Source organism: Vespula pensylvanica, chromosome 2, assembly GCF_014466175.1.
Source record: "Vespula pensylvanica isolate Volc-1 chromosome 2, ASM1446617v1, whole genome shotgun sequence".
Lineage (NCBI taxonomy): Eukaryota > Metazoa > Arthropoda > Insecta > Hymenoptera > Vespidae > Vespula > Vespula pensylvanica.
Genome location: NC_057686.1, coordinates 18,312,443 through 18,336,668, shown reverse-complemented (window position 1 = coordinate 18,336,668; position 24,226 = coordinate 18,312,443). Strand labels below are relative to the sequence as shown.

Sequence of the window (24,226 nt, the reverse complement as noted above, 5' to 3'; positions counted from 1 at the left end):
CGCATAATGATTTTTTTTCTCCTTTTATTTTTTCCACGAAAACTCGACAAGTTGATGTATTCCTGTTTGTTTCAACGACGAGACTGCTAGCAACAGGTGCCTTCCTTCGACGTCTTTTGCAAAGTGCAAGAGCCGCGCACCGACTCGCGACGTGAATGATACTCCAAGCTTTATTCCGTTTTCTCAAAAACCTTTTTATATACCCTGTACAACGCGAAGAAAGGAAAGAAAGGAAAAAAGAAAAAAGATTAAAAAAGAACATGAACAGGGAGAAAATAAAGGGAGGGAAAAAAGGAAAAGGTAAGATAGAAGAGACGCAAGGAGAGTACAAATGGTCGTATTACGAAAGGTAGCTTGAAATTCTGTTAAGCCGAGTACACACGTACTTCACGGTAGGGAAGCGGCGCGGCATACGTGACCACGAATTCTCTCGACGTACCACTACTCGCGCGCACATAGTTTGTGCGTGAGTAAGTACGTAAGTAAACGAACGACCAAGTGAGTAGTGAGTCGTTCGTGCGTGCATGCGTTGCCGTCCTCGTCGTCGTCGTCGTCGTCGTCGTCGTCGTCGAGCGTGCAGAGAACTGTGGCGTCGTCGTAGTCCTGCACGCCGCCATACGTTCTGACGCCGTCCCTTTTTCCACACGACTCCTTTGTCCCATAGATCGAACAAAGGACTAGGCCGTTCCAAGGACGCGCCTATAGAAGCCCCGCGACCGTTTAGGGTCACAAGTTCCGAGGTCTATAGGACGAAATAAAAATCGAACTGGCGAATCGAACGTGCGTGCTTCTCTCTTGTACACGCTTACGCGTATGCATGCGATATTCGCCCTCTGGTGCGAGTTTAGAAATGCAAATGAAACGGAGACCATGCAATTATTATATAAAAAGTACGATGACGACGACACGAACATTATGGTATATAAAATTTGTAGATCGATAAGGATAATACGTACGACGTCGGAAATAAAACAATGTTATTTTCTCGATATTCTCCTTTAAGAATTTTTTTACCCTCGTCTATTATCGATACTAGGTAAACAATGAGGTAAAAAAATGAGGTCATTAGTTCGAGATAAATCGCACGTACGCTCTCCGTGAATTAATCATTATTAAGGGTGTACTACGCGTGTTCGCTCTCAAAGAAAGCGATGGAACGTCTATTTGTAAAAGGGACCTAAAGTAGACTACCTGTAACAAGGAAAATCGTCCCTAGTTCGCTCGATTTTCCTCGAGATAAGGAAAGAAGAAAATGGACTCGGATGGAATATACGTATATACGTACGTATGTATACGAACGTGCTTTCCATCAGATAAAATCAAATGAAAGAAGTCGGTGTGAATTTATGATAACGATTAGTTAAACGCGGACTTTGACACACGAAATACACGGAACGATCTTGTATCGTTAAGGATCTTACTTCTCTCGATCTTTTTATCTTTCTAATACTTCCCAACCATCTTTCTGCTCCTCCTCTTACTCTCAACTCGGTAATTAACCTGTTAATAACAGGGGAAATGTTTGATCGGTAAACGTGGATGTGTTATTTATTCCGATTGAAAATAAAACGTTACGAACGAAAACGCGAAACTTTCGATAAATTATTGAATCCCGAAATAAAGTATAATCCTTTCTTAAAACCAACGATTCATTTATCCTTTTATCAAGGAAGATGTCGGACTTTCGTGACGCCATTCAGCCCGGTTAATGGATCAATAGTTTTCTTTTTATCGTTCTTGTTAACACCCGAATGTGTCGAATGCGTCGAATTTTTATAAAAAAAAAAAAAAAATAATAATAATAACTTGTATTAAGTGCATAAGTTTACGTAATAAATTCGTTATTGCGTATATCCCTCGGCTTCCTCAGCCTACCACCGCCATTCGATAATAATAAACTTTACTCTTTTTTTATTCGTCCACTTTCGTTAAACGGTCTCAATAACGTTATCGTCGAAAAATCGATCGACTAATGGAGTTGCAGATTAAGTACGGCAGAGTATATAATGTGGCATCGAAGTGTAAACTCGTATCGTCGCGAACGTTATATAAATCAAACAATGCGCATAATTCGATAGCCCGAGAGAGAAAGAGAGAAAGAGAGAGAGAGAGAGAGAGAGCAAGCGAGAGATCGTTTCCATTCCACATTCGAGAGAACGTGAGCTGCAAACACGTCGAGTTCATCAGTGGATTTCAAGCAATTCAACGCTGGGCTCGATCCAAGAGAGGTACTCGTATATCAGACTCCGCTGATTTTGCACCGGTGAATGCGGCGAAAAGAGAGAATGGAAGAAGAGCGGGATTGGAGGAAGGAAAAAAGGGGGGAAAAAAGAAAAAAGAAGAAGAGAGTATGAAAAATAGGATGCCAGATAAACGGAGAGAGAAAAGGGAAAACGATCTTGAAAGCGCGAAAACGAAGTCGCTATTGCTTTTTCGTTTTTCATCCCTCTCTTTTTACCCTTTTTCTTTTTTCTTTTTCCTTTTTTGCGCGATTTGATTTGAATCCCGAATCGAAAGTAAATAACTATTGCATTTACCTAACAAGAATACGAGAGTTATTATCCAACGAAACCTTTCCAAGCTCGTAGAGTTTACGATGTTGCATTAAGAAAAAGAGAGAGAGAGAGAAAGAGAGAGAGAGAGAGAAAAAAGATTCGTTCTAATTTACGACTTCGACTCGAACGACAACACTAAGCAGTTTACGAGCAAATGAACGAGGGAGAGGGATATCGCTGTCATTGTCATTGTTACGATCATGAGAAAAATAGGAGAGAGAAGGATAAGTGGATAGAAAAACGATTCGTAGAACGATTCGTAAAACGATTCGTAGAACGAGAATATCGTACGGAGGAATTCTCTCAAGGCTGTTGCACGGCGCGCTTGTTAGCTGCAGATGCCGATTTCGCGAGTGCGCGAGCTTTTGCGAATTTTCTTAAATGTCACAGCGAACGTCGTAGCGACCGAGCAAACAGCGGCGTATCGATAATATCGAAAGGATAATATCGAAGGAGCATTTGCGAAATTGAGAGTGGTCATTGTTGGGTTTGGAACGGCCGAAGCGATTGGAACGATTCATTGTTCCTGCGGTTCGCGATATTGTCGCGATTTAAAAGCGGTCAGGAAGTCGAGAGGGGAAGGAGAAAAGAAAAACAAAACAAAACAAAAGAAAAAGAACGAGAAAAAGGAACGAAGCAAACTGGCTCTCTCACTGGGCGATAGTAGTAAAAGAGGATATACGAGCGACACACGAGCTTTCGCGTAATCGAGAATGGAATGTCGCGAGGGAATGCTACGTCGTAGACTCCTCGACCTTCGTTTCTGTATTTTTTTTTTTCTTTTTCTCTCTCTCTCTCTTCCTTTTCCTCTTTTCCTTTTTTCCCCTTCATGCATCTTTTAACTCGTTCCTATATATAGAGAAAACTACGTGCACCGATTTCAAAACTCCGAGTGACAAAATACTATGTATACGACGGAGAAACGAAAATAAACAAGTTATATTATGAAATAATTTCCCGTTGGACGAGAAAGTAGAGCTCGATATCAGCTGAGAGCGAATTAACGTTCGATATTGGTACGAGAGGATTTAATAAAATATGTACCACCGAGTGAAAGAGCGAGAGAAAGAGAGAAACGGACTTTTGTTTCTCCCATCTCGCTTTTCCTCCTCCTTCTTTCTCCTTAGTTTCTTCCTTCTTTGGCAGAGCTTTTTAACGGCAACTCGCCCACCAGCGGGATAATCCGAAGGCGAGCACGCCTCTCTGTTTCTGCCCGATGAAAAGCGCGTTGAGGGTCATTGAAGAAAAGGATTTGCATTCGGAAGTAGTGACGCGTATATAATTTCTTATTCTTCTCTCTCTCTCTCTCTCTCTCTCTCTCTCTCTCTCTCTCTCTCTCTCTCTCTCTCTCTCTCTCTCTCTCTCTCTCTCTCTCTCTCTCTCCGTTGAGAGAAAAGGAAAGAAAAAAAATAATAATAAAAAAACACGCAGCACCTCGGTCAAAGCGAGCTGTTTTCTTAATTGCTGCGATGGAAAAGGAAAGAAAAAGAAAGAGGAAAGAAAAACAAATAAAAAGAAAATAGAAAGAGGAAATATAAGTGGCAGCGGCGTTTAAGCGACAAAAAGGAAGATCTCCGTGACTGAGAACCACTGTAGTGGGACTCGACGAGTCGTTGATATTCAAAGCGCTTTTAACAACAAGCCGGTAAGAAAGAAGAACGTTTCGTTCGCAATCGCGCTCGAGTTTCTCAGTCTCGAGAGAGTCACGTACACTGCTCCTAGAGTCGTATCGTGACGTTGATGCGGGTAAACGAAAAGAAGGATACTTGAAATCGAAAAGAGAGGAAAGAGAGAGACGGAGAACGCGGCGCCGCCGTTTCGAAAGAGAAAGAAGGAGAGAGAGAGAGAGAGAGGACCAAAAAGCGACGGATCGATGCGCTGGGAAAAATAATTTGCAGGATAAAGTCCTAAAATTTATGCAAAGTTTTCAAGAATGAAAAAGGATCTACCGTAGCGGAGAAAACTCTTAGCTATCGCATGATATCCGAGTGACTCGTCTCGAAGTCAACGGCAACGATAATAACAGCAACGCTGAAAGTCGAAGGACGAGTGACAGTTCGAGTTGGAGCTCGAGCGCGTTTTTCGCTCGAAACCGTCTCTCTCGTTTATCCTTCGAACACGCTCGAACTAGAAAGCCGATTTCACCGGCCGTCTTCTAAATGCCGTTCCCCTCCCTCTCCTTTCGAGCAGTTCTACGTTAAAGCGTCGACCGCTATATACCTTCCCGAAAAAGGGAAGCTACGCCGCAACGCACCGCGCTGATCGTACTCGATCGTTCGAAGATCGAAGATCCAAACGATCGTGGAAAAAAAGAAGTTGCTTATTCTTCTTCTTCTCCTCCTGCTCCTCCTCGTTCTCGAGACTCGCGGTTTCTCGTCCGTAGTGAAATCGAATCGGCTTACCGCTGATACGTCTCATGACGGCTTCACCACGACACCACGGCTCGTATCCAAGAACAACAACCGTCGTAGCTGCTGCCACCGTTGCCGCCTCCGTCACCGTCGTCTCCGCCTCCGCCGCCGCCGTCGCAGCCGCCGCCGCCGCCGCCGCCGCCGCCGTCGTCGTCGTCGTCACCGTCGTCCTCGTCGTCCTCGTCGTCCTCGTACTCGTTCTTCCGCAAACGTTTGTAACACTGCTGGTGATAGGCTGATCTACGCTGACGCTCCTGCTGTCGCTGCTGTTGCTGCCAGTGATGACAGTGATGACGAGGAGGAGGATGATGCTCGTCCGACCGGCGGTGTTCTTCCGCGCGAATCTTTTCCCTCGTCGCTAACACCATACCAAAGGAGAAGGAAGAGGAGAAGATTTTTTCGTCAACGACGACCGATCACCGACGATAATCGACATCCGATAAGCGCGCACACGTCGTCGTCTCTTCGCGGCAGCTAAAGCCCCGCGCCATTGCTCCGTCGAGCAAAGAGAGAAAGAGAGATCCGAACGCGCGACGATTCCGTTTCGACAGCGATTACTCTTCTCTCCTCTCCTTTCCTCCTGCCACCAGGATTATATTATACCAGCGGCTACTGCTACTACTACTACTCTACTACTACTACAGCTATTGCTACACGACGACGACGACGACGCCGCCGCCGCCGAGTGTCCTCGCGAAGGACGTCGCTCGAGACGCGTCGTCACCACCACCGACTCGTACCTTCCCTTTCCTCTTCTTCGTGGTATAGCGCGCGCGCGCGCGCGCGCGTGATTCTCCGACCTCTCTTCCTCGTTTCCGTTATTGTATCTTTCTTTCTCTTTCTCTCTTTATCTCCTTCTCTCTCTCTCTCTCTCTCTCTCGCTCTCCCTTTTCTCTTAGACTTCACTTCACCTCGATCGCTACGTCGAACGTTGAAATATCTTTATCGATCGCGAGGACGATAAGGGAAACGCGATTATCGGCGAAAACAATAATGACGACGACGAAGAAGACATACTCGCGGTTAACGACCGCGACTACTCCGCCAACACGTACTCTCTTCCTCGTTTCGGTTTCGCGTCTGTGCCTCTTGCTTGCTTGCGGCGCGCTACGGACGCGGAAGAAACTCGTGAGCACTCTTCTTTTACGAGCACGAACGACGAACGCAGACGCGAAGCCGCCGACTGCGGCTATCGTAGACCGAGCGTCGAGCTACCAATCGCCGCCGCTAGTCGCGCTCGCATCTACCCCAACGAACGCTTGCGCCCTCTTCCCCAGCCGCGCGTTCTTTCAAATTCTTCTTTCGCTTCTTCTTTCGATCCTCTTACGTCGTACGAAAATTGTTTTCTTTTTAGAAACGTTTTCTTCCAGGTGCAAAATTGTCTATCGACTTTTCACTTTTCCGTTCATTTCGTTTCGAAGATCGAATCGGAGATCCGTTACGAAACGCGTAATCTACGAGTGCGTGCACTGTACAGAACCAACAATGGAGTGTCCCTCAAGGATTTGTACGACCGAGATACGAAGAGTAAATAGAGCAGATTAGATAACGCTGTACGGAATCAAGAAAAAGAATACGGATTCTCCGCTTCTCTCTCTCTCTCTCTCTCTCTCTCTCTCTCTCTCTCTCTCTCTCTCTCCGCCTTCTCCCCCGTGATACGTAGCAAGTACGTCGCTCTAAATATTTCGACGCGATACCGTGCTTTTAATTTCTCACAAATTACGCCCTTCTTAGCGATAAAAAACCGGCTCGTCGATCTTCTCATATATTTTTACCATCGGGTCTCTGTTTGACTTCTTCGAGATGGAGGAGGCTGTAATATCCAGTGACTACACGTGCGACTACCTACGCCTGCATCGAGAATACGTAATGAGGAAACCGTTCGATGACTTTAAGATGGCCTATCGTGATACACGATTCTTGTATCGTTATGTATTCTAAGCTTGAGTTACCAACGAACAAAGGATACGTCGTATTGCTAAAAGTACGATTCGCAGATCTCTCCTCTAGCTCCTCCAACGCGTGTGTATTAGATTTTGATTCTGTTAAAGGAAAGCGAAACTTATTAAGGGAAACGATCGAAAGGAGAGAATAATCGACGATCGCTTTTAATTATATCGATCAGTCGAATTATTTCAATAAGTAAAACAAGTATATTCTTCGAATAAACTATCGAAGAGATAAAAAACAAAACGCGTATCGATAAAATATGAAACGTAAACTTTCCAAAGCTTTCTATGGCATCTGTATTTTTTCTCAAGCGTTTTAAAAATAGAGTATTCACCCTGCTGTTACGTTTTCAAGTGTTCGTGATAAGCTTCATTAATCTAACCTACTGACATGTAACGGCGACTGCTAACGCGTATCTTCTTTTTCTCCGACCTTTTCATAGTATCGAACGAGAAACTCTAACCGAGAAATGTACGCGGTAATTTATGCGAGTTAAAGGAGTGCTCTTGAACGCGCGGAGAGGTTAACCTAAACTCGTCCGCGTACGTTTCTCGGTCGACTCTGTAGGAGCCAAACGATACAACTAATTATCATCAATTATATCTAAGGGAAAGAATAACAAAGAGAGAGAGAGAGAGAGTATAAAAACAGATAACAACAAGACGACGTTCGAACAAAGATCGCAATCGTTCGTAATTACTTTTCCGATCGTAAACTAGAACATCGCAACGAACGAAATAAAAACAAAGAAACATCATACGAGTCCTCGTCGTTCTTCGAATATCGATCGCGTAGAATAAAATTCGTTCCGAAATCCGTAACAATATTTTCGAGGTTAGAATCGAAAAACGAACAAATCTCGTTGGACGAAGCCAGTAAGAGCGGAACGAGAAAATTCAGAAGGATGTACCGGTTTAGTTTCCTCGTAAAATAACTCAACGTCGTAATATCGACGTTCCGGTATTCCTTTTATACTTAGAAAAATACTTTGTTCGCGAATCCGGATCGCGTTTCGAAAGAAGAAAGCGCCGAAAAACTACAGGTAAAAACCGTTGGACCCTTCCGCGGCTTTTCATATTCTCCCTCTTTCCTTGATGCACGCCCTCCTGTATGACAGGACGAGCAAAAGGGAAGGCAAATCGAGAAGCAGCCGTTGGCGAGACAGAAAGACGGACGACTGGTATCGGCAGCATCCAACATCGACGATCCCGTTTCGTTGCTCGACTCGTCGAACCCAAAGGTTCGCGTACAATGTCGTCCGTGGCGTCGAGTTCGCGTACTAAAGCGTAGGGTGACGTTGCGGATGATCACCATGGAAACGAAACGTGGACCTTCCCTCGAACCTATCTTTCCTACTCTTATTCCTCTCTCTCTCTCTCTCTTTCTCTCTCTCTCTCTCTCTTTCTCTCTCTTTCTCCCTCTATGTCGTTCAATCAGTACTCCTCGCACACAAAGGGCACGCATCGTCTCGAACGACCCTGCGTCCTCTTCGCTTTTCCATCTTTCATTCCCTTTCTTTCTCTCTTTCTCTCTCTCTCTCTCCCCCTTTCTCATATACACGCAACATAAAAACCAAAGCGCTACGCTAGACGCAAGTTCACTCACCGGTACGATCCTCGTTCCTTCACGTCGACGTTCTTCCTTCCTTCGAGCTTCGTTCCTCCGAGCTTCCTCGTTCTTTTCTCCTCCTCCTCCACCTCGTCCAACTTTGCTTCTTCTTCTTCTTCCTCTTCTTCTTCCTCGGCGTCGCAGCCACCGCTGCTCCCGCCGTTTTCCTCTTCAACTTCGTCTTCGTCGTCTTTGTCGTCGTCGTCGTCGTCGTTTTCGTCTTCGTCTTCGTCTTCGTCGACGTCGTCGTCTTCGTCTTCGTCTTCGTGGCTGTCGTCGTCGTCGTCGTCGTCGTCGTCGTCGTTACCGTCGTCGTCGGTCGTCTCCACGTTTAAAGCCAGATTTGCAGCGCGCGACGACGTCCCGTGCGGGGGCGCCGCACCTTAGTAAACCTTATACTACCTTGCATGCGACTTATTTCCTACTGTTTTTTCTTATTTTCTTACTAATCAACTTACTCGAGAGTTTACATTTTCGAGAATGTCGATTGTACGAGACTCCCTTAGATGACGACAATGGCGACGGAAATTAGTCTCCCGGGTGGATCTCGTTCCTCGCGCGAGATTCGTCGAGGGCAAAGCACGATAAAGGTGAGAGGGAGAGAAGGCATACGCGAAAGAGTGTGCGTGTGCACGCGCGCGCGTCCATATACTTGTCGTGTATGTACCAACCACTTTCTCAGTCTCTTTTTTTACATCGACCTCTCCTCTCTCTCTCTCTCTCTCTCTCTCTCTCTCTTACCTATTGACGAGATCGCATGCATTTATCCACGCTTCGTATTTGCTCTCTTTCTCTCTTCCCCCCTTCGCGGTATTTTCTTCTCCTTTACTCAGTGCCGGAGTAATGATTTTAAAGCTCCCAAGCCCCTTATACACGCTCCTGGTACGAGGGGTTTTCAAAGTTCCAATATGGCGACTGCGTATACTTTACCTTACCAATCATCTTTGTTTCCGATGAAAAGAATGTAAATATATATACATTCGTTTACATTCTTTTGTTTCCATTCACCTAAAGCATAGCTACGAGCAATAGAGGCATACAAAGAAGAAATAAAGATCTTGTTTATTTCGGATATTCAAAGATGAGTCAGAATTCGACTCGAGCAAGGTCACCGACTGACGTCTCGTCTCTCGTAAAACCCAAATGTTTCGTTCGTAGCAGTCTATTAATCTCTCTCTCCCCTTACAGACCACTCCTCGCTTACCGACGACTCCGTACGTATATCGATTGTCTCGTGGCACGACGCAACATGCGGGACCACCATCCCACATCGTATCGTTGCCGTAGCCTTCCAAAAGCGCGTAATCTGTCCCTTTTATTTCGCTTGAGATCGATCGAGTCGAGAGAGGATAGATCGCGCTTGCTATTATAAAGCTTATCGTCGAAAGTCTTATCTGACTAAAAGTTAGACGCGATCCCCTTTACATTTTCTTATATTTTATATCTGTAATCGAGTGATAATTATACACATAAGAGACAAAAATGTTATATATATATTAAAATATACACAAAATGTACAACGTAAATCGCATGCTTGCCGTCACGCAATTTGATCGTGCGAGCTCAGCGGTAAAAAAATAGGATTTTGAGAAATTGAGAAGTTTAAAATCTAATGCGGAACTCTCTTGATATATGCTCCGTGTTTCGACAACGAAGTACAAAGATAGGAAATGGCTTATCGCCACAATCTTATTGCGCAATACATGTTCGCGAATATCATAGAGCGTAAAATCAAAATAAATTAAATTCATTGAAAGAAAGAAAAAAGAAAAACGTACTAAAAAAAAGTATTTACAATACATACGCTGCTTTCCCTTGCCCCTCGATGGTATCTTTATAAATTACGTATGTAAATATACTAATAATACTTCGTATCGACGGAACTATGCTGACGCGATATGTGCTTTTTAATGCACGACGATATCGAGGAACGATTAAAAAAAATAATTTCTTTTTAACGAACAAAAAATTTTTAAAATTCATCGAAAATTCATCGAGATGGACGACGAGATAAATACTGATTTTTATACAATGTAAAATACACAACGATCATTCTCTTATAAATAACAATAATAATTTAAATTACATGTGATATAAAGTAGATATAAAATCAATCAGAAAAGAACGATATATATCGTATTATATGCTCCAATGTAAAATTACTCGTACATTGGAATTAGTCCGGTGTGTGTATATATATATATATACACAACACATACGTATACACACACACACACACATATATATATATTCGAGGAGTTAGCGCTTTTGTTTCTTTTATCAAAGTAAATTAATTCGCATGTTATGCTTTCGAAATTTGTTCGATCCTCATCCAAAGATCCATTTTGATTTGTGTTATTTGAATTTCTAAATATTCTTCATGCAATACGAGAAATAATTTAAAAATAACATAAAATGCATCGAGGACTAGTTCAACAAATTCTTGCCGTTTCTCAATGTGTCGCTAATGAAAAATTATACCATATAACATCGAACTTGAAAACAATGATAATCATATTTTCGTTTTCTTATCTTGTAGTAAAAAATAAAATCGTAAAATAAAAATATAAATAATAATACAGTGCTTAGAAATAGTTGTCAAATTCGATTGATAAAATAGAATTCGTTATTCAAAATCTCTACTTAACGCGAAAGAATCAAATAACCGATATCGATAATAAAATGATTTCTCGGCATCGATTTCGATCATCTATAGATGACTACGATTTCTTATTAATAAGAACATGAAAAGCAATCTCAAAGATTGCGTCTATCTATGATTTTAAAACTGACTGATAATCTCGACAAATCTATTCATGCGTTGAACATACGAACGGAATTGCTACATTGAAAAATGTCTATAAGTATATTTTTTTACGATATGAAGACTTTAAATACTTAAGTACGCCATTGTAATATTCATTAGCTGATTAGCGTACAATAATAATAAAAAGGGGAATCGTTACGTGCCGTTTTGTTACGAGTGGATGCTACCGCTTCTTTTTCATACCTTTGCGATACCCTTTCCCAAACCATCCAGGATTTTTTGCAGATGCCAATGGTGCGTCGGCGATAACTAATTGCTCCGCTTCCTGTATATGTTCATTTTCCGTCTCTAAAGATACGGGATCGTCTCCGTCGCGCTGATAGTAGAGGCAAGTGAGGGAGCCTTCGTGTTCCATACAAAATGAACAAGCTGGTTTGGGTTTTGGTGTCTCTGTCGTAACATTGGGTATTTGTATGAATGGATAATAAAACAACGGGGTTAACTGAGGATACATGTACATAGGAGGGAAAGGTAATCCCATAGATAAAAAAGGTAATGCAGTAAAGAAAGGTGCGGAGTAGGCAGTCATAGAATCGGTTACGCTTATAGGAGAGATACAGTCTTCTGTTTCTTTAGTTTCTGGTACGGCATCCTCGATAGATTGTTCGGTACTTTGGCGAGGGGACTTTTTCACAGTCGCTGCTACGGGCTCCTCCAAGCAAGGCTGGGTCGTCGTCGGTAATTCACTGGTCTGCAGTCTTATAGCATGAAAAAATATCGGGTCTTTTGCACGATTGTATTGTGGTATATCCAATCCTAAGTGAGTCATGATTTTTTTCATAACTTCGTCACACTTTCCATTTATCTTCAAAACAGCGTTTTCGTCTTTCGGAGTCCATTGTAAATTTACGATGTACAATGAAGGACGTTTGTGTACCGGTCTATCCATCTGCCATAGCCACGGATATTTTTTCAAAACTTTAAGACTAGAACCCAAACATAATATCACGTCGGCTTGTTTGGCAGCTCGTGTAGCACCGTTCCAATTAATCGGCCATGGCAAATTTCCTCTTTCGCCGAAGTGAACTATAGAATCTTGCAAAATGGAATTACATTTGTGGCATGATCTACCTGTTCCATGCGAATATCTAGCTGTTCTCTCCGTAACATCAAAAATCCTCCAATATTCTCTAGACGGTTTACAAGTTCTACAAACTTCGACGTACATATTCCCATGAACTTCGGATAAGAGAGTACGTGGTATACCACTACGCAAATGAAGTCCGTCGCAATTCTGCGATACTATGTGTTTCAACACGCGCGCCTTATATAAGGCATACAGAGCCATATGGGTTAACGTTGGCTCGGCTTGACTCAAATCGTGGTTCCTATAAACGATTGATCGTCATGAAACGAACCATGATCGTTATAAAATCTATTATTTAGTATATCGTTTGGAAATAACTTTACCCAATATCCTTTCCCTGTTGCATCCTGGTCCATACGCCGTTCGTTCCTCTGTAATCGGGTATAGACGCCGCTGTACTGATACCAGCACCGGTATAAACAGCAAGAGAAGTAGCTCTGCTAATAGCAGCAGCCAACCTAATACATTTTTCTTCCAAAATCTCCGGTACGTCTTCAATTTCTTCCAATCTTGCTTTAACCCTATCCCTTTTCTCTTGTCTACAAAATTACATAGAAATTCTATTAAAAATTGTATGATCATAAATATATCCATTTTACGAATATATCTATACTATATTTTCGCTATATACTTCCTTTTGTCATTTATTTCATTTGAATTTAGACTCTTTACTCGATATAAAACTATGCTAAAATACAACAAAAACGTGCTTATAATTGCGTCATAACGTCGTGTAATTGGAAGAAGATATTTTATGCCATAATTAGATATATCAACGCAATCGAGATTTTACAAAATGGCCATACCTTAAATTAACCTCCTTGACTACGTCACTACAAGAGACGAGTATATCCACCTCCTCCGCCGTTCTGTCAATTTCAGGTTTTTGCAGAATCGCAGCCACCTAAAATTGACGCCTGTCATTCTTTGCAGTGATTTGTTTACAACACTTCGATTTGAAAGGAGCAGCCGGGCGAATGAATAATATTCGAAAAACAATTTTAAGAAATAACGCAATGCACGATACACGATGTAAAGTATAAAATGTACCTTTTTGAAAGTTGCGACTCGTTCATCCTTCACTTTAAAAGATTTAATTACAGCGGAACGTCTTCTCGACAAGAACTTCTCGTTACTCGCCTCCTCCATCTTTAATCAAAAGGTGCGTAACAGTGCTGTACCAAGGTATCGAGGCCCATGTAATCAGATGCACTAATTGTTCCAAAATAAATTAATCACATCGCTATCGAAATTTTAATAATTATCATTATTAAATCAATGACATATATATATATATATATCAAGACGAAGTACTAACAATAAAATTCGCGACGAGCAAGATCGTTACTTCATAAAAATGTCCCCAAATGAAGGTCCGATTAAATGTATTTTTATTATGATTTACGGTACATGAAACTCGTATGAAAATTAATTTCCAATATAAATGTCATTTCGATTTCTAAACTGTCAAATCGCTAAGCACTAAATTTAAAAGCAAAGAATTTAAGCTTCGAGTGCCGAGCATCGTGACTTAAATGCGGATACGTAATTGTCTGTCAAATATCGTAAGATTAATATATCGATTAATATAAGTATCTAATAACATCTGTTAAAAATTAAAAAAAAGAAATAATAATAATAAAACCGATGAGAAGGAAGAGAATAAAGGAAAACATGAGGCACGATAAAATTTAAATTTCCTACTCGTGTGGTTTAGTCAACGTTGCCTCACAAACGAAAACAACTCTCGACAAGAGAGAGACTATATTTATTGTACCGACTACGTCCCTTTCTGTGCATCGCATTAAAAATTGGATGTACACTAATCACTCGATAATTATGTTGAAAATAAAATATAATTAATTCGAATTTAGTTTGTTAGTAATGCCAGGTTTAGAAGGAAGTATTTCGCTCGATACGAGTCCACCCACGCACGGCCTAATGTCCGATGGAATCGCTTCTGAACAAGTAAAAAAATTTCTCTTCCGATCGCGAAAAATACACGAGAGTGTACAGAACGACGAAAGTTTAGAAATTTATATACCAGAGGTAAGAAATTCCTTTCCCAATGAGAATTTCTATCGATATTATATCGATGATGTTAATAAATTTCTTTTTCGCTACCGGTATTACGTACTTTGTTTGGTTAGAACGGTACGATGATAACTTTATGTAATCCTTTTTTAAATCAATTTAATTGAAATAATATCCAAATAAATATGAAATAATATAATCGTTCTAATATGTCTTCAACGTGTTTAGATTCTATAATTACATGTCATTTTATTTCATTATAGTTACTGCAAGCAAATTACAGTTATTACACTTGGCCCTCTGCACCAGTTCTTGCCTGGTTTTTGTGGGAGCATAGAGAGGAGCTCATCGGAAAGAGAGTTTTGGAATTGGGTTCTGGTACTGCTCTTCCCGGTATTTTGGCCAGTAAATGCGGCGCCGTTGTAACTTTAAGCGACTCTGCTAATTTGCCAAGAAGCTTGCAACACATTAAAAGAAGCTGCGAATTAAATGGCATTTTATCTCAAGTTAGAATAGTCGGAATTACGTGGGGTTTATTTCTCTCTAGTTTATTTACCATCGGTCCATTAGATTTAATTCTTGGATCTGACTGTTTTTACGAACCTACGTTGTTTGAAGATATAGTTGTCACCGTAGCTTTTCTGTTAGAAAAGAATCCAAATGCAAAATTTCTATGTACTTATCAAGAGCGTAGCGCCGATTGGTCTATCGAACATTTATTAACTAAGTGGGGTCTTACATGTAATCAAATATCACTTTCTACTCTTGGAACAGATTCGGATATTAATATACATGAATTGATGCAAGATCACACTATCCACTTGCTAGATATACAAAAAGCTACTTGAGTTATTTTTTAATATCATGGGTAATGCACGTAAAATATATAAGATATTTGTTTTTAACTTGCCATGGACTGTAAGTCAACATGAACTTAAAGCGTATTTTAATAAATATGGGTATACGTATAATGCGTTTGTAACTTTTAGCAAGAAAACAGGGCTTAGTAAAGGATACGGCTTTGTCGAATTTATTGATAAAAAAGCGTATGATACAGTGTTGCAACAACCATTTCATATAATAGATAATTACAATATAAAAGTAAGAGAATTCAAATTTTGATTAAAAGAAATTGAAGGAATTCATTATTACATATCTATCGATCATGGCTGAAAATAATGATTTCGATATAACTGATCTAGAAAAAACATTTGACAAAGCAACAAAATATGTACAAACCGTAGCATCAGAACTAGATTCTGAACAACTACTTAATTTATATAGTATGTACAAACAAGCTACCGTTGGACCTTGTAACATTTCCAAACCGAATTGGTATCAAGTGCAAGCGAAGCAAAAATGGGAAGCATGGAAAAGTCTTGGTGAAATGGATCAGGAAACTGCAATGAATAATTATATATGTGCGTTAACCAAAATAAATCCTACTTGGGAAACAGATGTGGCAACGGAATCCCGTGCGTGGACCACAGTTAGTAGGTTGCCTAATACAGAGAAAGAGTTACTTGATACGGATAAAACGTTTCTTGATTGGGTAAAAGAAGGTCATAAAGAGAAAGTACAAGAAATTTTACTAAAAAATTCTACATTGACAAATATATTGGACGAAGATGGTTTGTTACCGATACACTGGGCAGCAGATCGCGGACACGTTGCAATCATTGAATACTTAATTCAACACGGTGCAAATGTTAACTCCAGAGATATTGATGGTCAAACACCTTTACATTATGCAGCATCATGCGGACACGTAGATGTAATCAGATATTTACTTTCCGTGGGGGCTGAATCTATGGAAGATAACGATGGTATGAAACCAAAAGATGTTGCAGATGAAAAAGTGGTAGCTATTCTTTAATAAAATGATTATGTGTATAAGTAAGTTGTGCTGTAGTAATGATAATATTCTTTAACTACGTGAATAAATTTAACGTGTTAATAATATTTTGGTAACATTTATATTGTTTAGCAATTGTTATTATTCTTGTTCTTCTTCTTATTATTATTACTATTGCGATCATCATCATCACCATTATACTCCGATTATTTTGATAAGGAAACTTTTTATTTATATACAAATAAATCCTTTAATAATCCATTACATTCACAGCCTAAGCACTCCTTAGGTAAATGCATGATTTGTCATTTGCGTTACTTCCATAACAATCTTATAATAAAAAACTGATTACATATTGCGTTTGAAACTTAGAAGTATACCTTTTACATAATAAGGATTCAAATGTGTCTCTTTGAGAGAATACAAGACCAGCTGCCGTTCGCGTTAATGCATTAAATACCATTTAATTGTAAAAGCAATATTTTTGTTTGTGATATAAAAAATATTACGTATACTCTCACAATTATTTGAAATAGTCAATTAATAATTGCACGACATTAGAATGGAATAATTCTAGAAAACAAGAAATATAAGAATTGAACTTTTTACAAGATTTTAACATAATCTTTCTAGTAATTTAAATAACATAAAAACATGTTACAATTTATAACAAATAATACTTATATCATTGTCAAATGTACATTATCACATTTGCTGAATAATTATTTACCGTATATGATATAATGCGATATAACAACGTAAAAATTTTTTAATAAAAGAGCATATATATTTAAACATATGTACTATATCCAATTGCACTTAAGTTTTATACATGTTTCTCAAAATAAAGCTAATAGTGATTTTCAATGTTTTTGAAAGAATACATATCTTTTGTGCACAGATATTAAATTTTTCTGTGAAACAACAAGAAAACATCTGACCGTTTACAATACTCTCCGAGAAAATCTAATTTTCTCTCATACCTCATTGAAAAAATAGAATATTGTACAATATCGTTTTTTTAATCATTCCATGATCATCTAAAAATGCAAATAAGTTAAGGTACAAGATGTTACTGTATATATGCTTAACTCAAGTATAACTTATACGTACTTTTAACGTACATATGTATACTTCAAACACGGTCATTTCGTTACGCATATCACTCAAAGGCTCAATTCCAATTGAAACATTCAAAGGTTTGTCAAACTTCCTTTTTATATGGACGTATCGTTCGTAAAATTGTATTAAAAGTAATAATATTATCAAATAGCTATAACTTTAATATTTTACCTAAAGTGCACACTGCATTTTGTGCGCTTGGATACGCGCGTTTAAAAGGAGATCGAATTTTCAATTATTTTCCTTATATTTACGCTAATTTTCAGATTATATTTGACTTCTTAACAAAATGTATAAAATTTGATAAGCCATAAAAAAATATCAGCTTAGATATGCAAATCAGGTATAATATTTTTAAAGAGTTATGCGTTACATAAACATTTCGTTTAAAGTTCATAGAAAGTTTTTTAATCACATACAACATAGTGTTATGTGAAAACACCTTTCATTACGTACAAAGTATCGATGACGCATTGATGGCTTATCGATAATTACAAAGACCATTTTATGTCGAGTTCTTAGAGATTAGTACTCTCCTGTTCGGATTTAGGCCGAGTCGAGGGAGGCGGAGGTGGTGGCGGTTGTGGCCTAGGAGGCCTTTGATGAAATCTTGGGGATGCTGGAACAGGTTGTTGCGGTGACTTAAGCACAACTACAGTCTCTGTTTGTGTTTGAACGTCGATAATGTTGCCTTCAGATTTAGTCCTTGCATGTGCCTTTGCCTGGTCTGGGACATCTGGTCTTGCAGGTTTCTCTGGTCGTTCACCATACAAAGACATAGACGAAGGTCGACTACCCACACTAGGACTTCTCTGCAAGTTCGAAGCTGTGTTGCCATTGCTCTCTCCTGGATTGCAGAACACATTGCCATTTCCACGCACTTGTATTATACTGACCTGTTGCTTGTCCACAGAGTACATGTGTGCCCTTTCCAAAGTAAGGGGCTGCAGATTTGTTAAAATTAAGTTTTAATGTTATTAGACACGTTTATCGCATCCAAACACAAGATAAATGTCATATATTGTAAAAAATAATATTCATAGCTCATATTCAATTTAATACTCATTCATTACAAATTGTAAAAAACTGAAAGCAATATTATTTATATAGCTTACATATTCCTACTTCACAATATCCAGGTCGTAATACTTGTTTTGGATTCGCGTAGTAAGTACATTATTACAGAAAAATGGCAAATTTTGTCCACCAAATTAACCACTCTATCTAAGGAATTTAAATAATATATTTGACTTAAAATACACCTATACCTGTTGTATCTTTATCGCATACAAATACATATCGTCAGTCAAATCTGTTCCCTGTTAATAAGTGTACAGGAATAATATATGTCATATGTAAATACTTACTCCTGACTCGGTGTCTAAATTTTCATTACTTTGACGCGGCTGTTGTCTTATAAGGCTTGACGGACGAACCAACCCAGCAGGTCGTTCTGGAATTGCTGGTTTACTACCTCTGTCTCCTACATTTAAATTCGTTATACTGTTGCTATCAGACTTCTTACGTAATTCGACTGTATCATCTATAAGAATTTTATCTGTTAAATGACACTGTTCTAATAAAAAAGAAAATATATAAGTATTAATCTTTTGCAAATAATCGGACCTGTATTATGCGTTATGTTTGTGATATTTCTAGGAGCAGCAACTGGCCTTCTCCTTTCTAATGTGGATGGAGCAGGTTTTTCTGTTGGTAATGGCTTAGGTCTTGATGAAGAAACATCCGAATTGTCAATATCTACAGATGACTTGTTTTGAATGTTTTCTACGCTACTTATAGTTTTATCAAGAGAAACAGGAACATTTCTTTTTTCAGACTTTTGCAACTCTGCATTTAACGTATCTAGTTTATACTTTTCTGTATCAATATTATTCTTAGCCAATTCAGACTGTGAAGTATTCATTTCAGAAACGTTTTCGCAGTTGTCTGCAGGTTGAATATCAACCTGAGCTATTATTCCTTCAAACCCTATATGTTTTATTTCTGTTTCTGAATTTTTTTCAGCTTTTTCTACGTTATTTTCATGTCTGGTCAGTAATTCTGTATTTACTTCGTGCTTTTGTGCCTTGTATGTTGCCCGGTTAAGTGTAGCTGACATTAAAGGTCTAGGTGGTTTATCTGGAGCTGGAGGTGGTTTATCATCGCACCTTTTATCATTTTTGTCAGGTGTTGTACCACTTGGTGGTGTTGGTGCTGGCTTGTTTTTTCGACGAGCCGCAGGCTTTGGACTGCCCTGTGGTGGACTTTCACCGTGATCACTCAAACTACTGTTTGAAACACAACGACGCATACCAATCACTTGCGGTTCCAAGCCATTGACTATTCCAATTTCTAAGTCACGATCAAAATCTATTTCACCTGGGAAGAACCAATCTGCATATGTTATCAACTGATCCACGATAAGACTAGAGATACTTGTAGTACTCATATTCATTCTGAAATAATACGATTGTATATACATATATATAACAATGTAATAGATCGATTGTAAATTAAAAGACACTACATGAAAAATATAACAAAAGGATACTTACACTATTGTATTTACATCCTCTTGTGGGCTCCAAATCAAGTTAGGACCAATTACGATTGCTATGTTTTGAGGTGACATTTTATTGATATCCTGGTTTTTGCTCAATACTGCTAAGAATTTAATTAGAAATCGCAAATTTTCTAAGTTTGCAGATGGGAGCTTGTGCAGCACTTCCCAGAGCGCACGTAATCTAACTTCATTTTGTGTTATTTTAGCAGCAGCCATCCATTCAGGATACAACCTTTTAAGAAAATAATAAAATAACAATTATAATAAACTGTTATAAAACATCCTATATTACAAAAATTATACTTACTTAAATGTTAATAAAGGTTCTGGAAGTTCACGTAAATAAGACTTCAATGCACCAGCTATGACGTGAGGATCTTTGTATTCTAAAGCTGTTGATAAAGTCAAACAGCATGCATCTAAACTCAGCTTAATTCTACGAGATTTAGATGCAGCACCAGCTACTCTAAATAAACCTTCTTCTTCCATACCTAAACGCAGTAATGCAGATACGCACAATTGTATAGGTAATGCTATTTTCCTATTCGTTACTCTAAGATGTTCTTCAAGAGGATAACCATAAACTGGTTTCATTTCATTATTATCTGCAAAACGTATATACATATCAATGCAAAAGAGTCAAATATATTAGTAATCCTAAATTCAAAAACTATATACTTACTGATATAACTTTCTAATCCAGGAATAAGATCTTCAAGACAATGTAAAGCACTTTCATGATATGCTCTTTGCAGTTTGACATATTGTATGATAGTCTGTGCTAATTCTGTTTCTCTTGACATTAATTGAAACATTTCTGCAGCTAACTGATCCCTGCATTGTTCAACTTTAGATTCTGCCTCTTCTAAATCTTCTCTTAAACTGTCTGCTTTTGTTGCACCAGTTCCTATACATACGTAATACAAACATACATGTAATATAATGTAATATGAAGTAAATATTCTTTTTCTTTTTTTATTTACTATTACTTTGGGATTATAGAAAAACTTTCTTTTTTAAGTTTTGCAACTATCTAAACGACTTGCTATTTTATTGATATTTGAACGCTGTTATTTAAAAAATATATTCATTACCAGCATTATGCTTGCTAGCTTGTTGATAACGCGTTCTTGCGCTGTCCATGTCCAAAATTAATCGTGCCAAATTTCTCTTATGTTTCAATATATTTGGAATGTCAGTATCTAAAATATGTTGTAATGGAGCTGCAACATATTGTTCTACCTTTGCTTCGTGTTCTACCGTTTCATTAGCTAATGACATCTGTGCCCTTCCACATTCTAAAAGAGTAAAACCCATAAGGCCATCCTCTGTTGCATTTTCCAACATCGTTTGCCCGAGTATATACTCGGGACATTTTTTCTAAAATAAATATATATTTTTATATACAATTACATAATTATTCAAAATATTATTATATTAATAATTTTGTATTTTTACGTAATTATAAATTAGCATAAATAATAAATAAATTTTATATTATATGCTCTCTATTTTGTAATATATGATAATATATTAAACTAATGCATATAACTTGGCGCATAATTAAATGCAGTAAAATTTTCTCTAAATTAATCAATCAATATTTACCAAACGTTTCTCCTTAAATGCAGGTTCCTGTGCAAATGCTTGATTAGGTGGATTACCAAGTCTTTTACTTAGCCCAGTAAGAGCTGCTCTAATCTGTTCTACATGTTTGTCTGCAGCTTGCAAATCATCCGTAAGCACTTCTGTTTTGCCAGCTCTATTTAAAAGAAAAAAAATTAATAAAAGAATAAATAGAAGATGATATCAGAAATGATCAATATATATAAAATTAAAACATTAGTCTGTCTAAAGAGAAGAAGCTTAAACAGGAATAACTACTTTTGGGATATCCTGACTCATGGTTTATTTTAGTGCATGCTCTTCGATTTTCCTTTTCTTGTCTGTCAATAACCTTTGAACGTACAATATCAATAAGATAATACAACGCATCTTATTGATCACTACTATGAAGTTAAAAAAAAAAAAAAAGAAAAAAAAAAGAACAAATGCATAATATTACTGTACCACTAGTTTTCAATAATTGGTTTTTAACAAATACTGTTAAATACTATCAGTAGATTACATTTTTTATTGAAAGAAAAAATTGAATAATAAAACTTGAAAACACCTCGTTGAAAGAAATAAAGAAGAAGAAAAAAAAAAGGAGAAAAAAATAAACCGATTTGAAGATAAATCAATCAAGAGAGGTTATCCCTTTAAATATAATCGTAAAGAACGATTTACCTAGAAAAAGTTTGATCGGCGAGCTGTTTCACCCTGAAAAACTGTTTCTTCATGGTCGCTGATCGGTCGACACTCGAGGTGAAATCGTAGTGAGAACTTCCGTCGAAAAAGTGATAGACTGTCTAAAACCTTTTCACTTTTGAACCAAGGATAATGTTTTTGAATCTAGCTCGGTTCACGTACGTTCATCTCTTGTTTTCTTATCCTCCGATACGCGGGACGATAGCGTTTGAAGACAAGGAAAAAGGAAGGGACGATCCTTCGTATCGTAGCAAGGGCGACTGTCCGTCATAATGTTTCGACTATGATCTCACACCCTGTGCGGAAGGCGCACACAATTTTGATCGGTCTATTCTTACGCAGCATCGACGCGATAACCTCGCCGCACTATGAACGTAGACAAACGTATCACAATAGAATTACACACGACCATGCACTTTCTTACGTTTACGAACTCTATCGTATAACTCGCGCTCTTGTTATAGCGAGAACTTGCTACGAATGACTACAAGACAAACGCACCGCATTGTGAATCCTTCTCACTCTTACAGACTTCTCTTGTCGACGATGAACAGCGACGACGACGACGACGACGACGGCGACGACGACAACAACGCACGCAAGTAATCGACTGAACATTGCCGCGCCCTGTGTGCCTCTTCACGATTGCCACCAATTGCCATTAATACGCGTTGAATGCCGCTTCTTTCTTCTACGACTTCAGACTCTTCCAAGAATCGAAATAACAAAGTGGCGGAAAATTCAATTTTTCCATACTATCTTAAGAACGACAGTATCCCTACTTTAAAAATCTCGTTATTTTCATTTAATTTCTGAATTATATATATTTCATATTTTCTTTCATTATACACACATACACGTGGTAGAAGTAAATTGTTAAAAACATTACTAACCTATTCACAAAAATTAACTTCTTTTGAAATTTGAATATTTCATTGTTCACAAAGATCAAGGGTAGAAGAAAGAAAATATACGTTGAAGAAAAATGATACGAGAGACATTATTACAGATGAAGAAGAGAATAAGTGATAATAAATAAAACGTTTCCGGCAATTTAGCTAAATCAAAGCTGTCTACGTATAAAGAGATAATAGGGAGTAAGAGAGAATAATAATATACATGAGAATTCACCAAAGCGAAAAATTCTTCGTTGCGAATGTCGTTGAATATGTTTTCACAATGTTCTATTAATTTATGATTCTAATTAAAACGTACCAAGTATGATGTCAATAACGCAATAAGTATCAGAAGGGATAATCTTATGTAAGATATATTGCGAAGCTCTGTAACCATTTTGTTAGGTTTGATTTTATCGACATGTCAAGTTAAATCACACACACACAAAATAAGTTGTATATACCAACCGAGTTGAAGTTAAAAAAAAAAAAGAACATAAGAAAAGTTTTAATTCTGTATCTGTAAAGTTAGATGGCGTAGTAATACGTTACGTGTTTAAGTTTGAATTTTCATATACTAATCCACACTTCTTACCCATATTCAAATTAATCACAAAATTCAATTATAAACAAATTGATCTCATTTTTTAATTAATCTTCCTATAATTATATTTTACTTGAATATTATCATAATAAATTATTTGCCATATTTCTTAGATGCATGCATATATATAATGTGTGCGCGTGTGAGTGTATACTCACAAAATTCGTAATTCATACATAATAATTTTCTATCAAAATAAAATATGAAGAAAAACAACTTACATATTTATACAAATTTACATTCTTACCATCAATTTAATATAATTGTGTATATCATTACAATATAACCGATTAAAATTATGTTAACTTCGTATATTTTAAACAGGCATTAGGCAGTATGTTATATTATATACATATGTATGTATGTGTGTATATAATTCAATAAAAGTAATATATTCTACAACT

General features: G+C 38.0%; 5 protein-coding genes and 1 long non-coding RNA gene across 11 annotated transcripts in view; 3 read left to right on the top strand and 3 right to left on the bottom strand.

The window, feature by feature from the left end:
- Nucleotides 1-8,957, bottom strand: part of LOC122638140 (caskin-2) — a 37,903-nt gene extending 28,946 nt beyond the window's left edge. The window contains exon 1 of one of the 2 annotated variants that reach the window (XM_043830868.1): nucleotides 8,522-8,957. Coding sequence is in view for 1 of the 2 variants with exons in the window: in XM_043830867.1 (XP_043686802.1) it covers nucleotides 4,958-4,973 (16 nt within the window). In the remaining variant the exon portion in view is untranslated. Of the gene's footprint in view, nucleotides 1-4,957; nucleotides 5,086-8,521 lie in introns of those variants that run through there. The other variant, XM_043830867.1, reaches the window with a different exon arrangement.
- Nucleotides 6,583-7,264, top strand: LOC122638161. The gene is made up of 2 exons (XR_006329364.1): nucleotides 6,583-6,950; nucleotides 7,018-7,264. It is a non-coding gene; the product is annotated as an uncharacterized LOC122638161 (long non-coding RNA).
- A 1,037-nt stretch (nucleotides 8,958-9,994) lies between the features above and the next one.
- LOC122627276 (NAD-dependent protein deacetylase sirtuin-7) lies at nucleotides 9,995-13,642 on the bottom strand. Of its 2 annotated transcripts, XM_043808320.1 has the most exons (4): nucleotides 13,489-13,642; nucleotides 13,245-13,342; nucleotides 12,762-12,977; nucleotides 9,995-12,679 (listed from the first exon to the last, which is right to left on the bottom strand). In XM_043808320.1, the coding sequence occupies exons 1-4, from the start codon at nucleotides 13,585-13,587 to the stop codon at nucleotides 11,515-11,517; spliced, it is 1,578 nt and encodes a 525-aa protein (XP_043664255.1). In that variant the 5' UTR covers nucleotides 13,588-13,642; the 3' UTR covers nucleotides 9,995-11,514. The 2 variants fall into 2 exon arrangements, with proteins under 2 accessions (XP_043664255.1, XP_043664256.1); XM_043808321.1 differs by lacking the exon at nucleotides 13,245-13,342 and having other exon boundaries at nucleotides 13,489-13,573.
- A 493-nt stretch (nucleotides 13,643-14,135) lies between these two features.
- LOC122627277 (methyltransferase-like protein 23) lies at nucleotides 14,136-15,443 on the top strand. Its single transcript, XM_043808322.1, has 2 exons — nucleotides 14,136-14,487; nucleotides 14,736-15,443. The coding sequence occupies exons 1-2, from the start codon at nucleotides 14,323-14,325 to the stop codon at nucleotides 15,318-15,320; spliced, it is 750 nt and encodes a 249-aa protein (XP_043664257.1). The 5' UTR covers nucleotides 14,136-14,322; the 3' UTR covers nucleotides 15,321-15,443.
- A 44-nt stretch (nucleotides 15,444-15,487) lies between these two features.
- On the top strand, nucleotides 15,488-16,434 carry LOC122627278 (acyl-CoA-binding domain-containing protein 6-like). Its single transcript, XM_043808323.1, has one exon. The coding sequence runs from the start codon at nucleotides 15,638-15,640 to the stop codon at nucleotides 16,346-16,348; it is 711 nt and encodes a 236-aa protein (XP_043664258.1). The 5' UTR covers nucleotides 15,488-15,637; the 3' UTR covers nucleotides 16,349-16,434.
- A 99-nt stretch (nucleotides 16,435-16,533) lies between these two features.
- On the bottom strand, nucleotides 16,534-23,923 carry LOC122627275 (rho GTPase-activating protein 44-like). 4 transcript variants are annotated; one of them, XM_043808318.1, is made up of 10 exons: nucleotides 22,302-23,923; nucleotides 21,621-21,774; nucleotides 21,107-21,392; nucleotides 20,695-20,919; nucleotides 20,320-20,617; nucleotides 20,005-20,244; nucleotides 19,076-19,905; nucleotides 18,817-18,992; nucleotides 18,346-18,393; nucleotides 16,534-18,261 (listed from the first exon to the last, which is right to left on the bottom strand). In XM_043808318.1, exons 1-10 carry the CDS (start codon nucleotides 22,352-22,354, stop codon nucleotides 17,968-17,970), a joined length of 2,604 nt encoding a protein of 867 aa, XP_043664253.1. In that variant the 5' UTR covers nucleotides 22,355-23,923; the 3' UTR covers nucleotides 16,534-17,967. The 4 variants fall into 4 exon arrangements, 3 of the variants coding, with proteins under 3 accessions (XP_043664253.1, XP_043664252.1, XP_043664254.1); XR_006326826.1 differs by adding an exon at nucleotides 18,565-18,673 and having other exon boundaries at nucleotides 18,251-18,393; XM_043808317.1 differs by having other exon boundaries at nucleotides 16,534-18,393.
- Between the last annotated feature and the right edge of the window lie 303 nt (nucleotides 23,924-24,226).

Coding starts and splice junctions, on each gene's coding strand:
- LOC122627277 (XM_043808322.1), top strand. CDS start 14,323: ATGCCAGGTTTAGAAGGAAGTATTTCGCTCGATACGAGTCCACCCACG. Junction 14,488..14,735: donor TAGAAATTTATATACCAGAG/GTAAGAAATTCC, acceptor ATTTCATTATAG/TTACTGCAAGCAAATTACAG.
- LOC122627278 (XM_043808323.1), top strand. CDS start 15,638: ATGGCTGAAAATAATGATTTCGATATAACTGATCTAGAAAAAACATTT.
- LOC122627276 (XM_043808320.1), bottom strand. CDS start 13,587: ATGGAGGAGGCGAGTAACGAGAAGTTCTTGTCGAGAAGACGTTCCGCT. Junction 13,343..13,488: donor GAGTCGCAACTTTCAAAAAG/GTACATTTTATA, acceptor CGTCAATTTTAG/GTGGCTGCGATTCTGCAAAA. Junction 12,680..12,761: donor CAACAGGGAAAGGATATTGG/GTAAAGTTATTT, acceptor AATCGTTTATAG/GAACCACGATTTGAGTCAAG.
- LOC122627275 (XM_043808317.1), bottom strand. CDS start 22,354: ATGAAGAAACAGTTTTTCAGGGTGAAACAGCTCGCCGATCAAACTTTT. Junction 20,618..20,694: donor TGGATTAGAAAGTTATATCA/GTAAGTATATAG, acceptor TACGTTTTGCAG/ATAATAATGAAATGAAACCA. Junction 18,394..18,816: donor ATTTAGACACCGAGTCAGGA/GTAAGTATTTAC, acceptor ACAAATCTGCAG/CCCCTTACTTTGGAAAGGGC.